The sequence below is a fragment of the Neoarius graeffei genome, chromosome 25 (assembly GCF_027579695.1).
Source record: "Neoarius graeffei isolate fNeoGra1 chromosome 25, fNeoGra1.pri, whole genome shotgun sequence".
NCBI lineage: Eukaryota > Metazoa > Chordata > Actinopteri > Siluriformes > Ariidae > Neoarius > Neoarius graeffei.
In genome coordinates, this window is record NC_083593.1 from 44,858,270 (window position 1) to 44,875,493 (window position 17,224).

Below are 17,224 nucleotides of genomic sequence, written 5' to 3' on the forward strand. Positions count from 1 at the left end.
ATTATCTCTAGCCGCTTTTTTTTTAGAGTCACCAGTTAACCTAACCTGCATGTCTTTGGACTGTGGGGGAAACCGGAGCACCCGGAGGAACCCACGGGGCTCGAACCCGAGCCTTCTTCACGATGGGAGTGGTAAGATGGCGGCCAGTTCGCTTCATTCAGACGAGCCGCCAGATTTTACATCGAGCTCATTGGTCGAAATTGATCACCTGAGGCACGTGACGGCAACCGAGCGTCCTGGTTTGCTATGTTAGCCTGTTAGCTTGCAGAGTTGTCTGATGGAGTTTGAATGAAAGAAAGTCTCGGGTGGATTTTTTTTTTCCTTTCGGTTTTGATATTTTAGTGTAGTTTAGTTTTTATTTTAAGCGGTTTCGAGATGTTTCTGAGTAGAAAGTTGCTGAAACTCGTGGTGTTTGTCGGAGTGTTGGTGTTAGTCAGACAGTACTTACAGTACTGGTTAGCTAATAAACAGTATGTGTTTACAAAAGAGGACGTGGCTAAACTCGCCAAACAGTACGCAGGTGAGTGCAGGTGGACCTGGTTTGGATAAGAAGTGACCTGCTGGACTGTGACCCGGAAGTGCATGCGGTTGTAAGCAGGTGGTTTAATTCTGAAGCATGTCAGAGTCAGATCCATCTTGCTGTGTGCTTCTGTACTCAGCTTGGCATCCAGGGTCTGAGCTATAATGATGTTTCTGGTGATCAGAGATGGCTTTTTGATCTCTTGACTCTCAGGTTAAAGGTCATTTGACAAACTGGCTGCTCTGATCACCACATGTCTGACACATTGCATTCACTCTGATGTGGGACCTCAAGTCAGATCACTAACTCCTCATTCATTCACTATTCATCCCCAGTAACCGCCTTGTTGTGTCGCGCTGTCGCCTCACAGCAAGAAGGTCCCGGGTTCGAGCCCAGCAGCCGACGAGGGCCTTTCTGTGTAGAGTTCGCATGTTCAAGTCAAGTCTATTGTTTATTGTCAAATATGCTATACATGCTCGACATACAGCACAGATGAAATTTCAGTCCTCTCTGACCCACGGTGAACACAGGCAATGCAATAAATCTCATCTCATTATCTCTAGCCGCTTTATCCTGTTCTACAGGGTCGCAGGCAAGCCGGAGCCTATCCCAGCTGACTACGGGCGAAAGCCGGGGTACACCCTGGACAAGTCGCCAGGTCATCACAGGGCTGACACATAGACACAGACACCCATTCACATTCACACCTACGGTCAATTTAGAGTCACCAGTTAACCTAACCTGCATGTCTTTGGACTGTGGGGGAAACCGGAGCACCCGGAGGAAACCCACGCGGACACGGGGAGAACATGCAAACTCCACACAGAAAGGCCCTCACGGGCCACGGGGCTCGAACCCGGACCTTCTTGCTGTGAGGCGACAGCGCTAATCACTACGCCACCGTGCCACCCGCAATGCAATAAATAAAAATTGAATAATTGAAAAAAACAAACAGTATAAACACTCTAGATAAGAACTAGACATAGACTAAACACTCAAACAGACAATATAAACAGTGTGAACACTCTAGATATGAACTAGATGTAGACTGAACATTCATATATATATATATATATATATACATACACACACACACTACCGTTCAAAAGTTTGGGGTCACTTTGAAATGTCCTTATTTTTGAAAGAAAAGCACTGTTCTTTTCAATGAAGATCACTTTAAACTAATCAGAAATCCACTCTATACATTGCTAATGTGGTAAATGACTATTCTAGCTGCAAATGTCTGGTTTTTGGTGCAATATCTCCATAGGTGTATAGAGGCCCATTTCCAGCAACTCTCACTCCAGTGTTCTAATGGTACAATGTGTTTGCTCATTGCCTCAGAAGGCTAATGGATGATTAGAAAACCCTTGTACAATCATGTTAGCACAGCTGAAAACAGTTGAGCTCTTTAGAGAAGCTATAAAACTGACCTTCCTTTGAGCAGATTGAGTTTCTGGAGCATCACATTTGTGGGGTCGATTAAATGCTCAAAATGGCCAGAAAAATGTCTTGACTATATTTTCTATTCATTTTACAACTTATGGTGGTAAATAAAAGTGTGACTTTTCATGGAAAACACAAAATTGTCTGGGTGACCCCAAACTTTTGAACGGTAGTGTGTGTGTGTGTATATATATATATATATATATATATATATATATATATATATATATATATATATTATAGTGTGTGTGTGTGTGTATATATATATATATATATATATATATATATATATATATATATATATATAAAAATTGGTTCAAATAAACAAACAGTCATGGGCACTTGAGGTGTAGCATGTTCTCCCCGTATCTCTGTAGGTTTCCTCCAGGTGCTCCAGTTTCCCCCACAGTCCAAAGACATGCAGGTTAGGTTAATTGGTGGCTCTAAATTGACCGTAGGTGTGAATGGTTGTTTGTCTCAGCTCTGTGATGACTTGTCCACCCCACCTCTCGCCCATAGTCAGCTGGGATAGGCTCCAGCTTGCCTGCGACCCTGTAGAACAGGATAAGCGGCTACAGATAATGGATGGATGGATGGATCATCCTGTTAATCATCTTCTTCTTTTGGCTGCTCCCAATTAGGGGTCGCCACAGCAGATCTTTCATCTCTATTTCTCCTTGTCCTCCGCACCACTTTCATGTCCTCTCTCGCCACATCTATGTATCTCCTCTTCGGCCTTCTTCGTTTTCGTGTGCCTGGCAGCTCCATCCTCAACATTCTCCTTCCAACATGCTCTGCATCTCTTCTCAGGATGTGCCCGTACCATCTCAGTCTCATCTCTCTTCGCTTAGCTTCTCATCTAATCCTGTAAAACACTGGGCATGAACCTGGATGCAGCTTGATTGGACCGCTGGTTCATCACAGCAAGCGCACCACACACTCATTCATCATCCTTGTATAATCCACGTCAGGTTTGACGACTGGGATCCCCCCTATGCCGTCTCACCCGTTTGGCTTGCCAACGATCTTCAAGGTTGTGTTCTGAGAGCGCTTTTTCCTGACTGATGATGGAGCGCCAGGACTTTCTGTCAAGGGCAATATCATGCCAGTCTTTGTCGAAGCCGAAAGCCTTCAAGTCGTCTTTTATGCGGTTTTTCCAGAGTTTCTTTGGTCGACCCCTTGGTCTTGAACCCTGCGCTCACTCACCGAAGAGAAGTTGCTTCGGCATCTGGGTGTCGTCCATTCTGCAGACATGGCCCAACCAGCGGAGCCTATTGCCTCGGTGGTTGATTGATTTTGCACGTCTGAGGACCTCAGTGTTCATGACATCATGTCACCACTTGATCTTGAGCAAGTGACGTAAGGACCATTGATGGAACATCTCTAAAATGTGGAGCTGCTTGGCGAGTGTCAGCCAGGTTTTGCTTCCATAGAGTAGTGTTGGAAGAATGATAGAATTATACACCTTCAGTTTCATACATAACAGGGCTCGAAATTAATATATTTTTTCACCAGCCAGCCGGACTAGTTACCTTCCAAAGTAACTCGCCAAACAGAAAATCAACTCGCCAAAATTTGTTCATGTATGAATTTTACTTCTGTCAAAAATAACGCAAAAGAGAGTAGTTACCATTGTTCGTAACTAATGTGCATTTATTTCAAGACCCGAGTATTTTGATACTGTTGTTAAATACATAAATGAGAACAACACAGAGCACCATAATATAATATCAACAAATAATAATATATTGGAAAACTTGGCAACTTGGTGTACGAGTATTGAAAACAAATATACTTACTATCATGACTATAGCACCCAAAATATGTCCAACATGCTTTCTATATTTAACCATTTATGAGAGAGAAAGCATTAGGAGCGTCATATTGACTTGGAATCAACTTGAAAAAAATTCATTATTCCATAAAAATCATATCGCAGCCAAGGCCTACCCTGCTCCCACGTTTGCTTATATGTCCTTTGTCATTTCTCCTTCTCATACGCTTTATCGGCGGCCTTTTTCTCCTCTTCAGACCGAGGCCGCTTTGTCCCCGTCTCTGGCGGTTTCTGTACACCTTTCAGAAAATTCCACATCGCAACGTAGCTCTGGCAGATGTAGATGTAAACAACAACAAAAACGTGTTTAAATGGGCGATAATGTGGCCACATCTATTGAATTTGATAATGTGATTACCGTGATATTCAACGAGATGCGTTATATGCATGCGCAGTAGTGAAAAAACCGACAGCCTGACTCGTACATGATATGATTCGGAATTCTTCGGTATTTTCCGTCCTGCCGATTAAACACAGCGATTAACACAGACACGGCACACGCTTAATATGTGGCGGCTTTAGTTGATAGTGTGTAGTGTGTCTGAATTAGGGCTGTGCGATATGGGAAAAAATGAATATCCCGATACGTTTTCTCCATTTCATGATATACGATATATTGAAATCTCCTCTAAAGGACCCCATGAAATCTAACTTTTACTCTTTACTGTTTTCACTACAATCCCTGCAGATTAAATAACATTCTTGGTTAACTTTACAGGTGGTTTTCAACAACACATTTTAAATTTTCATGTTGGTGATTAATCACAATTGAGTTGAAATAAGATTATTTTTATTCAACAAAGATGTAGCACAAACTGAAAAAACAATCTTGAAAATTGTAACATATGGGGTGGCTTTGGAGAACGAGGCCACTATGGTCATTTGTTTAGCTTGTGGGGGGGTTTTAGCTCGTGGGCAAGTAGTTCGGAGTTTAAGAGACTCTTCATACTGTACCGGGTGAGTTTTCAGGTGATGGAACATATTTGTAGTGCTGCTGCCTTTCGTGATGACAGGTTGTTTTTTTTTTGCACACTTTACAAGCTGGCATTTGCTGTTCCATGTCCTCCTCGCGATATCCAAAAAAATGCCAGATGACTGACCCCTTACTAGTTCTTTTAGGAACCAGTTCGTCCACTTCCATTTTTAATTTGTCGCTGAAATTGCCAGAGCTTACATGGTAGCCTACGCAACATCAGCGATTGCACGAACTGAGTCAGCGCTGTAAACCGAAACTAGAAAATCTTCCCACAAGTTCCTTTCATCACCTAGATGTCGCCCGGGATTGGTTGGCGAGTGCGTGACGTTATTTTTATTTATTTTTTTACCCTTAAGCAGCCTCTCACGTAACTGCCTGAGGGACAGGGAGAAAACCACCGGAAAAGGTTTTAAACAAACGCAACAAACACGAAACAAACGCAAGTCGGCAGATGACCATAAAATACTCGATAGTTACGATATAATAATTTTATGTATCTCGCACAGAATTTTTGGAGATATATCGAGTATATTCGATATATCGCACAGCCCTAGTCTGAATCTTCGCTTCATATATATTTTTTTTATTTTCAACTAGCCAGCCGGGCTGGCTAGCGACAGGAATTACCCGCCAAATGACAAATTAAGTCGCCTCGAGCGACCGGACCACCACGAATTTCGAGCCCTGCATAAGGACAATTCAACATAGACAGTCCGCCCAACGTTTTTAGAAGGAAACCGGAGAACCCAGAGGAAACGCATATGGATACCGAGAGAACATACAAAAATCCAAACAGAGGAACACAAGCTCAGAATGGAACCCTGAACCCTGTTCGGTGGCAGTGCTACCCACTGCGTCATTGTATTTCCCCCTATGAAAATGATGCAAAGTATATTTTGATAGTTAGAATTGAGTAACTGAAAGGGCGGCACGGTGGTGTAGTGGTTAGCACTGTCGCCTCACAGCAAGAAGGTTCTGGGTTCAAGCCCAGTGGACAAAAGGCGCCTTTCTGTCTGGAGTTTGCATGTTCTCCCCGTGTCTGCATGGGTTTCCTCCAGGTGCTCTGGTTTCCCCAACAGTCCAAAGACATACAGGTTAGGTTAACTGGCTACTCTAAGGTGGTGTTTACATTAGACCGTATCCGTCTCGTTTTCGTCGCGGATGCACTGTCCGTTCACATCAAAACGCCGGGAAACGACTCCACAGGCGGAACAACTTGAATCCGCCAGGGCCCACGTATTCAATCCATTACGTATCTGATCCGGTGCTGTGTAAGCATTGAGAAACGAGGATACGCTGTGCTGAGCTCTAGCTGACGTCGTCATTGGACAACGTCACTGTGACATCCACCTTCCTGATTCGCTGGCGTTGGTCATGCCACGTTGGTCATGTGACGCGACTGCTGAAAAACGGCGCGGACTTTCACTTCCTGCTATTTGTCCCGAATCACTGCTCGTGCGCTTCACTCGCGCGCTGTGTGAGCTGCACAGGGCCGGAGTGCGCACCCTCCAGAGGGCACTCGCTGTTCAGGGCGGAGTGATTTGGAGCGCAGGATGCCTGCGGAGCCGAGCGTATCCGTGTATTGGCGTTGCTGTGTGCACGCGAATCGTTTTAAAAACATTAATCTGATGATCCGCTGATACGGTCTAATGTAAACACCACCTAAGTTGTCCATAGGTGTGAGTGGTTGTTTCCCCAAGCCCAGAAGGCAGGAAGGGCATCTGGCGTAAAGCTATACTCCAGTTAATGATTTATGGATCAGTAGGGTCGACATGGACTGTGATCTAGTAATAGTGCTGGACAAGGAGGAAGAAGAAGAAAAACTGAGTAACTGAAAGTCTTGTAAGCAGTTTAAATTTGACCAAAAAGGATTGTTAGGTACTTTTTTTTTGGATATATGCTGAAAACTGGTACTATATTAATAAATTCTTTTCTGTGTTGCCAAGATAGACTTCTATAAAACATTCCCAGTAAGTGAATCCCAGATCTATCTAACTCCTGTCTCTCTTCCTGTGTGTGTGTGTGTCTGTGAGATCCTGTAGGTCAGGATCACGAACAGGCTTTCTCTAAAATAGTGGTGAAGTTGCGGAAACACTACCCAGGCCACATCCTGCCTGACGAGGACCTGCAGTGGGTGTTTGTAAATGCCGGGGGTTGGATGGGCTCCATGTGTTTGCTCCACGCTTCCCTCACTGAGTACGTGCTGCTCTTCGGGACAGCCGTTGATACAAGTGGACACTCTGGTGAGTACGCTTCGTCGTGTAGCTCATTTGTGCGCAAGACCTAGATCAGGCAATATTTCTTGATTAATCGTAGCCCTGCGAGATTATACAGTGGGTGGGTTATCAAGTCGGTCGCCTTTTGAAAGGTCAGGGTGGGGTTTGGTTAACCTTTGAGCGCATCGGCAAAGCATAATTGTACGCCACCTTCTCCAGAGGAACGCGAAACCTTCATTGATGCAAAAGTTTTGCTGCTTATCATCTGTTAACAGTTTGAGATTATCGGATGTTCCGATCTACACTAAAAGATCAGACTTTCTTTCCTCTCAGGTCGATATTGGGCTGAAATATCCGACACGGTCATTTCTGGGACTTTCAGGCAATGGAAAGAAGGATCGACTAAAAGTGAAATTTACTACCCAGGTATGAAAAATATTCAAAGCTTCCATTTCACAACACTTTTTTTTTTTTTTTTAAAGAGTACTCCAGCATTTTTTTTATTTTTTAACCTGATCTTTGTTTACTACAACTGTAATTAACATAAAAGAAGTTTAACATGTTTCCCTACACAGAGAGAACAGAAAAGCATTTTATACTCAAAATGTACTTAGGGCAGTTGTTGGGACTGTCAGTAAACATGTATGAGAAACATATTTTTGTGTAACATTTTATCGAATTATTCCATCAAACGTGTTTGTTAATTCAAGTATTAAATCTGTGATTCAGACTTTCAGAGAATCTGTGGTTTTGCTTTGCCATAGTAGTGAACATACAGTGGTGCTTGAAAGTTTGTGAACCCTTTAGAATTTTCTGTATTTCTGCATAAATATGACCTAAAACATCATCAGATTTTCACACAAGTCCTAAAAGTAGATAAAGAGAGCCCAGTTAAACAAATGAGACAAAAATATTATACTTGGTCATTTATTTATTGAGGAAAATGATCCAATATTACATATCTGTGAGTGGCAAAAGTATGTGAACCTTTGCTTTCAGTATCTGGTGTGACCCCCTTGTGCAGCAATAACTGCAACTAAACGTTTCCGGTAACTGTTGATCAGTCCTGCACACCGGCTTGGAGGAATTTTAGCCCATTCCTCCGTACAGAACAGCTTCAACTCTGGGATGTTGGTGGGTTTCCTCACATGAACTGCTCGCTTCAGGTCCTTCTTCAACATTTCGATTGGATTAAGGTCAGGACTTTGACTTGGTCATTCCAAAACATTAACTTTATTCTTCTTTAACCATTCTTTGGTAGAACGACTTGTGTGCTTAGGGTCGTTGTCTTGCTGCATGACCCACCTTCTCTTGAGATTCAGTTCATGGACAGATGTCCTGACATTTTCCTTTAGAATTTGCTGGTATAATTCAGAATTCATTGTTCCATCAATGATGGCAAGCCGTCCTGACCCAGATGTAGCAAAACAGGCCAAACCATGGTACTACCACCACCATATTTCACAGATGGGATAAGGTTCTTATACTGGAATGCAGTGTTTTCCTTTCTCCAAACATAACGCTTCTCATTTAAACCAAAAAGTTTGATTTTGGTCTTATCCATTCACAAAACTTTTTTGCAATAGCCTTCTGGCTTGTCCACGTGATCTTTATCATTTTTAGCAGATGAGCAGCAATGTTCTTTTTGGAGAGCAGTGGCTTTCTCCTTGCAACCCTGCCATGCACACCATTGTTGTTCAGTGTTCTCCTGATGGTGGACTCATGAACATTAAGATTAGCCAATGTGAGAGAGGCCTTCAGTTGCTTAGACGTTACCCTGGGGTCCTTTGTGACCTCACTGACTATTACACACCTTTCTCTTGGAGTGATCTTTGTTGGTTGACCACTCCAGGGGAGGGTAACAGTGATCTTGAATTTCCTCCATTTGTACACAATCTGTCTGACTGTGGATTGGTGGAGTCCAAACTCTTTAGAGATGGTTTTGTAACCTTTTCCAGCCTGATGAGCATCAACAACGCTTTTTCTGAGGTCCTCAGAAATCTCCTTTGTTTGTGCCATGATACACTTCCACAAACATGTGTTGTGAAGATCAGACTTTGATAGATCCCTGTTCTTTAAATAAAACAGGGTGCCCACTCACACCTGATTGTCATCCCATTGATTGAAAACACCTGACTCTAATTTCACCTTCAAATTAACTGCTAATCCTAGAGGTTCACATACTTTTGCCACTCACAGATATGTAATATTGGATTATGTTCCTCAATAAATAAATGACCAAGTATAATATTTTTGACTTATTTGTTTAACTGGGTTCTCTTTATCTACTTTTAGGACTTGTGTGAAAAGCTGATGATGTTTTAGGTCATATTTGTGCAGAAATATAGAAAATTCTAAAGGGTTCACAAACTTTCAAGCACCACTGTAGCTGAAAATAAACATGCAAATGCATCAGTTTCACAACGATGAAACAACTGTCCTGCAAACTGCACACAATTGATCGTGTTAGCAATTGTTTATCAATTAGGGCCCGGTCCCACAACACCGATAATTATAACTATACTTATAACTACAGCAATGACTATACCGCTTCCTGAGTTTAGCTCCAGTCTGGAGCGGAAACACCACAAATATAATCCCGACGATAATATCGCTTGGTCCTGACACTCGGGGAAATAAATACATGCATGCAACTTAGGAATAGTCATGGAAGTTTTTTCCAAGTAGTAGCCCATTATTCTGGGTCGTACTGTACAGCTCGGACTTCTAAACAACCCATGCACATGCTCCGGTGGTTGATATAATACAGATAGGGCACGGAATACGGAAATATTTAAAAAAAAAAAGGATACAAAATACAGAGTGGATACGGATTTTAATACAGATGCAATTTACAGATCGGTCATGGACGTTTCAGTATATTACAGATCGGTTACCGATTTTACAACCCCGATTCCAAAAAAGTTGGGACAAAGTACAAATTGTAAATAAAAACGGAATGTGGAAGTTTCAAAATTCCATATTTTATTCAGAATAGAACATAGATGACATATCAAATGTTTAAACTGAGAAAATGTATCATTTAAAGAGAAAAATTAGGTGATTTTTAAATTTCATGACAACACCACATCTCAAAAAAGTTGGGACAAGGCCATGTTTACCACTGTGAGACATCCCCTTTTCTCTTTACAACAGTCTGTAAACGTCTGGGGACTGAGGAGACAAGTTGCTCAAGTTTAGGGATAGGAATGTTAACCCATTCTTGTCTAATGTAGGATTCTAGTTGCTCAACTGTCTTAGGTCTTTTTTGTCGTATCTTCCGTTTTATGATGCGCCAAATGTTTTCTATGGGTGAAAGATCTGGACTGCAGGCTGGCCAGTTCAGTACCCGGACCCTTCTTCTACGCAGCCATGATGCTGTAATTGATGCAGTATGTGGTTTGGCATTGTCATGTTGGAAAATGCAAGGTCTTCCCTGAAAGAGACGTCGTCTGGATGGGAGCATATGTTGCCCTAGAACCTGGATATACCTTTCAGCATTGATGGTGTCTTTCCAGATGTGTAAGCTGCCCATGCCACACGCACTAATGCAACCCCATACCATCAGAGATGCAGGCTTCTGAACTGAGCGCTGATAACTTGGGTCGTCCTTCTCCTCTTTAGTCCGAATGATACGGCGCCCCTGATTTCCATAAAGAACTTCAAATTTTGATTCGTCTGACCACAGAACAGTTTTCCACTTTGCCACAGTCCATTTGAAATGAGCCTTGGCCCAGAGAAGACGTCTGCGCTTCTGGATCATGTTTAGATACGGCTTCTTCTTTGAACTATAGAGTTTTAGCTGGCAACGGCGGATGGCACGGTGAATTGTGTTCACAGATAATGTTCTCTGGAAATATTCCTGAGCCCATTTTGTGATTTCCAATACAGAAGCATGCCTGTATGTGATGCAGTGCCGTCTAAGGGCCCGAAGATCACGGGCACCCAGTATGGTTTTCCGGCCTTGACCCTTACGCACAGAGATTCTTCCAGATTCTCTTAATCTTTTGATGATATTATGCACTGTAGATGATGATATGTTCAAACTCTTTGCAATTTTACACTGTCGAACTCCTTTCTGATATCGCTCCACTATTTGTCGGGGCAGAATTAGGGGGATTGGTGATCCTCTTCCCATCTTTACTTCTGAGAGCCGCTGCCACTCCAAGATGCTCTTTTTATACCCAGTCATGTTAATGACCTATTGCCAATTGACCTAATGAGTTGCAATTTGGTCCTCCAGCTGTTCCTTTTTTGTACCTTTAACTCTTCCAGCCTCTTATTGCCCCTGTCCCAACTTTTTTGAGATGTGTTGCTGTCATGAAATTTCAAATGAGCCAATATTTGGCATGACATTTCAAAATGTCTCACTTTCGACATTTGATATGTTGTCTATGTTCTATTGTGAATACAATATCAGTTTTTGAGATTTGTAAATTATTGCATTCCGTTTTTATTTACAATTTGTACTTTGTCCCAACTTTTTTGGAATCGGGGTTGTATACAGGTGATACATCACGGATAAAAAAAAAAAAAAATTAAGAAGTCTAAAACAAATGTTTGGACTGCCGAAATTCATAATTAAAATATCTTGCCTGCATTTATATGTTTACTTTATTAATTTACTATTGATATCCACGGAAAATCACATCCATGAATAAAAGATCTGTGCTTTTGTATTATATATATTTTTTTATTTTATTTTCCGTCAATCTGTATTCTGTGACTTGATGATGCAACAAGGATGTATAAAGATGCCTGGGGAAAAATAGCACATGCTCAGACAACATCATGTAAACAATGACCTGATTGGTCAGATGTTTTATCGGATCAGATCCAAGTCTGGAAAAATTGCTCCAGAAGCAATCTCGCAGATACGGATAAACCCAGGCCTGGGCTAGAGGGATCATTATCGGTCTGGTGTGAGCACCAACCACATAAACTACAGGGGACAGATTTATTTATCGTTACTGTGGGACTGGACCTTTAAGGGCTTAAACTGTAATGGTTGTGTATTCTATACATGTATTGACAGGATTCAACAACTGCCCTTACACTTCAGTTATAAGTAAGTCTCAAGTAAACAGGTCTGTTTGGTTTTTCTTCAGAGTTTTTCTATACAGTCAAATCTGCTAAAATTCCTGTCTGTGGTAATCTCACCTACACCACAGAGCAGTAAATAGAAATTAGGTGGTGAAAAAAAATGCTGGTGTATCCCTTTTAATGTGTAGTAATTGTTCTCCGAATGTAAAGTTTTGAGGAAACGATCTAAAGTTTGGCGTGTCAGTGTTTACAGTGGTGCTTGAAAGTTTGTGAACCCTTTAGAATTTTCTATATTTCTGCATAAATATGACCTAAAACGTCATCAGATTTTCACACAAGTCCTAAAAGTGGATAAAGAGAACCCAGTTAAACAAATGAGAGACAAATATTATACTTGGTCATTTATTTATTGAGGAAAATGATCCAATATTACATATCTGTGAGTGGCAAAAGTACGTGAACCTTTGCTTTCAGTATCTGGTGTGACCCCCTTGTGCAGCAATAACTGCAACTAAACGTTTGCGGTAACTGTTGATCAGTCCTGCACACCGGCTTGGAGGAATTTTAGCCCGTTCCTCCGTACAGAACAGCTTCAACTCTGGGATGTTGGTGGGTTTCTTCACATGAGCTGCTCGCTTCAGGTCCTTCCACAACATTTCGATTGGATTAAGGTCAGGACTTTGACTTGGCCATTCCAAAACATTAACTTTATTCTTCTTTAACCATTCTTTGGTAGAACGGCTTGTGTGCTTAGGGTTGCTGTCTTGTTGCAACCTTCTCTTGAGATTCAGTTCATGGATAGATGTCCTGACATTTTCCTTTAGAATTTGCTGGTATAATTCAGAATTCATTGTTCCATCAATGATGGCAAGCCGTCCTGGCCCAGATGCAGCAAAACAGGCCCAAACCATGATACTACCACCACCATGTTTCACAGATGGGATAAGGTTCTTATGCTGGAATACAGTGTTTTCCTTTCTCCAAACATAACACTTCTCATTTAAGCCAAAAAGTTCTGTTTTGGTCTCATCCATCCACAAAACATTTTTCCAATAGCCTTCTGGCTTGTCCACATGATCTTGAGCAAACTGCAGATGAGCAGCAATGTTCTTTTTGGAGAACAGTGGCTTTCTCCTTGCAACCCTGCCATGCATACCATTGTTGCTCAGTGTTCTCCTGATGGTGGACTCATGAACATGAACATTAGCCAATGTGAGAGAGGCCTTCAGTTGTTCAGTTCAGTTCAAGTGTTATTTGTCACATATAATTACAAGTAATTACAGTGAAATTCTTAGGTCATTGAGAGTATAAAAATATATAGATAAGAAATTAAAAACAATAGAAATAAAGGGGGGAAAACCCTCTAAAACTATATATTAATGAGTGGAAACATAACAGAGATGTGAAGATTGTGTGGTTATGCGTCCTTAAAATCCAAAGTGCAGTAGTGCACCTTATTATCATTATGAAGAGTTCGACAGTCTGATGGCCTGAGGGAAGAAGCTCCTCCTCATCCTCTCAGTATTGGCCTTCAGCTGTTGGTAGCGTCTCCCTGAAGGCCACAAGGAGAACAGTCTGTTATTTGGGTGGCTGGGGTCGCTGGTGATCTTCCTGGCTCTGTCCCTGCACCAGTTGGAATAAATGTCCTGCAGGTTAGGGAGGACAGTTGCTTAGAAGTTACCCTGGGGTCCTTTGTGACCTCGTCGACTATTGCACGCCTTGCTCTTGGAGTGATCTTTGTTGGTCGACCACTCCTGGGGAGGGTAACAACGGTCTTGAATTTCCTCCATTTGTACACAATCTGTCTGACTGTGGATTGGTGGAGTCCAAACTCTTTAGAGATGGTTTTATAACCTTTTCCAGCCTGATGAGCATCAACAACGCTTTTTCTGAGGTCCTCAGAAATCTCCTTTGTTCGTACCATGATACACTTCCACAAACATGTGTTGTGAAGATCAGACTTTGATAGATCCCTGTTCTTTAAATAAAACAGGGTGCCCACTCACACCTGATTTGTCATCCCATTGACTGAAAACACCTGACTCTAATTTCACCTTCAAATGAACTGCTAATCTTAGATGTTCACATACTTTTGGCACTTAGAGATGTAATACTGGATCATTTTCCTCAATAAATAAATGGCCACGTATAATTTTGTCTCTTTTGTTTAACTGGGTTCTCTTTATCTACTTTTAGGACTTGTGTGAAAATGTGATCATGTTTTAGGCCACATTTATGCAGAAATAATAGAAAATTCTAAAGGGTTCACAAACTTTCAAGCAGCACTGTATGTGTGATTGGGTTCGACTTTGGCAGGTGACCTAATCGTGCACTCGGTGGGCGAGGCGACCTCGGTGCAGTGGACTGCAGGGACCTGGATGGTGGAATACGGCAGAGGATTCATTCCATCCACGCTGGGTTTTGCACTCGGAGACACTGTGTTCAGCACACAGGACTTTGTAACACTCTTCTACACGTTTCGCGTGTACATGAAGTGTCTGCTCCTGGAGGCCAATACTTTCCTGACGGAAGCTGGTGTCTTCTAAAGACCACAGTGATCCTGTGGGGCTGTTGTACTGCTCCGGTGCCTCCTGTAACATAACGGACTGATGTGGAAGAGAACAGACAATCTGAGCTTCTGTATGAGCCAAGTGTGAGATGGTTCTCGTAACATAAATGACATCAAGAGTGTTCGTCTATCCTACTGTCGGGGGGGGAAAAGTCTTAATTGTTAGTCATTGTACATTAAAATCCATCAGGTGTCGGAACACAATTGTTCATTAATTACACTTGCTTAATTACAAATACCTCACGGAGCACCTTCGACTGTGAAGATCTTATGTGTTGCTGCAGGAATTACTGTCACTGGAATGTTGTTTTGAATTGTTTGTGGCAATCATATCTGCCCAGGCTTTCTTTCTCCACAATAAAACTTTGTACTGTTCTGTGCTGTTACTTATATTTGTTTGAAACAGTCTCACTTGACTCTCCAGGGGCTTCAAAGTTTGGGAGAATAGCAGGGTACAAATAATTTACAGCAGGGTGCAAAATGGTAAAATGTCTGCCAGCGGCAGACATAATGCACGCAAAGCGCGCAGGGATATATTAGATAGATAGATATGCAAGTACGAATTTTTCATGGGGCGGGATGGTTTGGAACAGGCCATCTAAAATTGGGATAACATTTACCCGGGACGGGTATTTGAGGCGGGTCGTCTAGCTTAAGCTTGATTAGCGTTGTTACGCACGCCAGTGTTTCCCACAGAAATTTTGGAGACTATGGGGGAGGCGCGGGGGTTGTTTAAAATTGAGTGATATGTTAAATATTAAGTTATTACTGAAAAACTATTGATTAAAAAAACAGACACTGAGAAATGGTCCTATAAACAACTTTACCAATATAAAAGATTACCAGGACTACAAAAATGCAGAAAAATAGGCTTTACTTATCCAAATGCTCCTGTTGGTTCAAAAGTTAAAGTGCAGAGAACCTCACAGCACAACATGAAGTTACCTTAAAATATAATATAAATGCCTCAGCTTTCATGTAAGAAAAAAAACTATTAATACTAGTACTGTGTGCAGGCAGTCTCTCCTGAAGACTAAATTAAACAATAATTATAAACTAATAAAATAAATGGCTCAGGCTTCATAGAAGAAAAAAACAATTTGAACAGAATCTCACAGTATGATGCTGAAGCTGCCTAAACAATGGAAAATAAAATACCATTTTGGCGAAAATGTTGGCATCCATTAATTTCTTGTATTAAGTAAAAAAATATGTTGCCAGATACTGCTGACGTTTAACAGCCCAAAATATGTTCAAAACCCGCCAAAATGCACTTAAAATCGCCCAATCTGGCAACACAGGTGGCAGTAATGGCTGCACTCGTGTCGAGGATGTAAACACAGTTGACGCGGCAACGGACATACATGACATAGTGGATGTAATTTACGTTCGCAACTTTTTTTGTTGTCAGAAATATTTAATATTAAATTTTGTGACTCGACTGACAATAGCCGGCGGCATAACAAGCCATAGCCGGCGATTTGCCGCCGGTGACCGGCTACTTTTGAGACCGCAGCTCTCTGAACTATCTTTCATCTGCTATTCTCTCAGGTATCCAATGGATCCGGTTAGAGTTACGCAGTATACTGTATCTTCTGTCTTCTAATAGCACCATAACAATCATGATATGAGATAAGAGGGCTAAAATCAAACATTTATCAATAACTCGACAAACGTATTAAAGCGCAGTAATGTATTTATATTGCAAAGTCCCATCAATGATAGAATGAGAAGGAAAAAAAATCCGTCCCGAGTTCATGGCAAGACTCTGAGATTGGGATACTACCTCTGTTCATTTATTTATCACTTATTTATTTACGGTATCAATCATTTATGAGGGTACTTCGAAAAGTTTTCAGCCTCACCCGGAAACAAGGGGCATGACTCCCATTTTGGGGCATAACTGTATGCTATAAAGCCTTATAACACTGTCCACAAAAACTCAAATGAAAGAAGCAGTCCAAAAAATCCGAGAAGAATGCTTCAAGCTGGCGTGCTGTTGCTCCAGGATGATGCGCACATCCACACTGCACAGGTTCCAGTGACTGAAGCAGCCAGATGTGGACAGTAACAAAGTACGTTTGAGTACCTGTACTTTTACTTGAGTATTTTATGACTTTAACTTTACATTTGAAAGACAAATATGGTACTTTTCACTCCGCTACATTTCTATCAAGGTCCTCGTTACTATGAAGCAGCTTTGAAAGTAGGTGTGTGTTCTTTTCTTTTCTAAAACATGATTGTTTTTTTTCACAGGTGACACTGAGACAGTCTATCAGTAATCACTAGGGTCGTGTCACATCCATAGACGGTATAAAATAACCGGGGTGGTGTAGTGGTTAGCATGGTTGCCTCACAGCAAGAAGGTTCTAGGTTCGAATCCCGTGGCCGGTGAGGGGCTTTCTGTGTGGAGTTTGCATGTTGCACGGGTTTCCTCCGGGTGCTCCGGACATGCAGTTAGGTTAACGTGGGGTAGCCTTGGGCTGAAGTGCCCTTTCGCAGGGTACCTGGTCCCTGACTGCTCCCTGGACGTTCTGTGCGTGTGTTCACTGCTTCAGATGGGTTAAATGCAGAGGATGAATTTCACTGTGCTTGAAGTGTGCATGTGACGAATAAAGGT

At 41.8% G+C, this 17,224-nt stretch overlaps 1 protein-coding gene across 3 annotated transcripts; it reads left to right on the forward strand.

The window, feature by feature from the left end:
• Positions 1–207: 207 nt before the first annotated feature.
• Positions 208–14,980, forward strand: sigmar1 (sigma non-opioid intracellular receptor 1). Of its 3 annotated transcripts, none has more exons than XM_060909653.1 (4): positions 208–520; positions 6,810–7,019; positions 7,326–7,418; positions 14,352–14,980. In XM_060909653.1, the coding sequence occupies exons 1-4, from the start codon at positions 376–378 to the stop codon at positions 14,579–14,581; spliced, it is 678 nt and encodes a 225-aa protein (XP_060765636.1). In that variant the 5' UTR covers positions 208–375; the 3' UTR covers positions 14,582–14,980. The 3 variants fall into 3 exon arrangements, with proteins under 3 accessions (XP_060765636.1, XP_060765637.1, XP_060765638.1); XM_060909654.1 differs by having other exon boundaries at positions 6,819–7,019; XM_060909655.1 differs by lacking the exon at positions 208–520 and adding an exon at positions 6,659–6,686.
• Positions 14,981–17,224: the final 2,244 nt, after the last annotated feature.

Excerpts from the sequence above, each read along its gene's own strand:
- sigmar1 (XM_060909653.1), top strand. The coding sequence starts at position 376 with ATGTTTCTGAGTAGAAAGTTGCTGAAACTCGTGGTGTTTGTCGGAGTG. Across the intron at positions 7,020-7,325 it reads TGATACAAGTGGACACTCTG|GTCGATATTGGGCTGAAATA; the intron begins GTGAGTACGCTT and ends CTTTCCTCTCAG. Across the intron at positions 7,419-14,351 it reads AAGTGAAATTTACTACCCAG|GTGACCTAATCGTGCACTCG; the intron begins GTATGAAAAATA and ends CGACTTTGGCAG.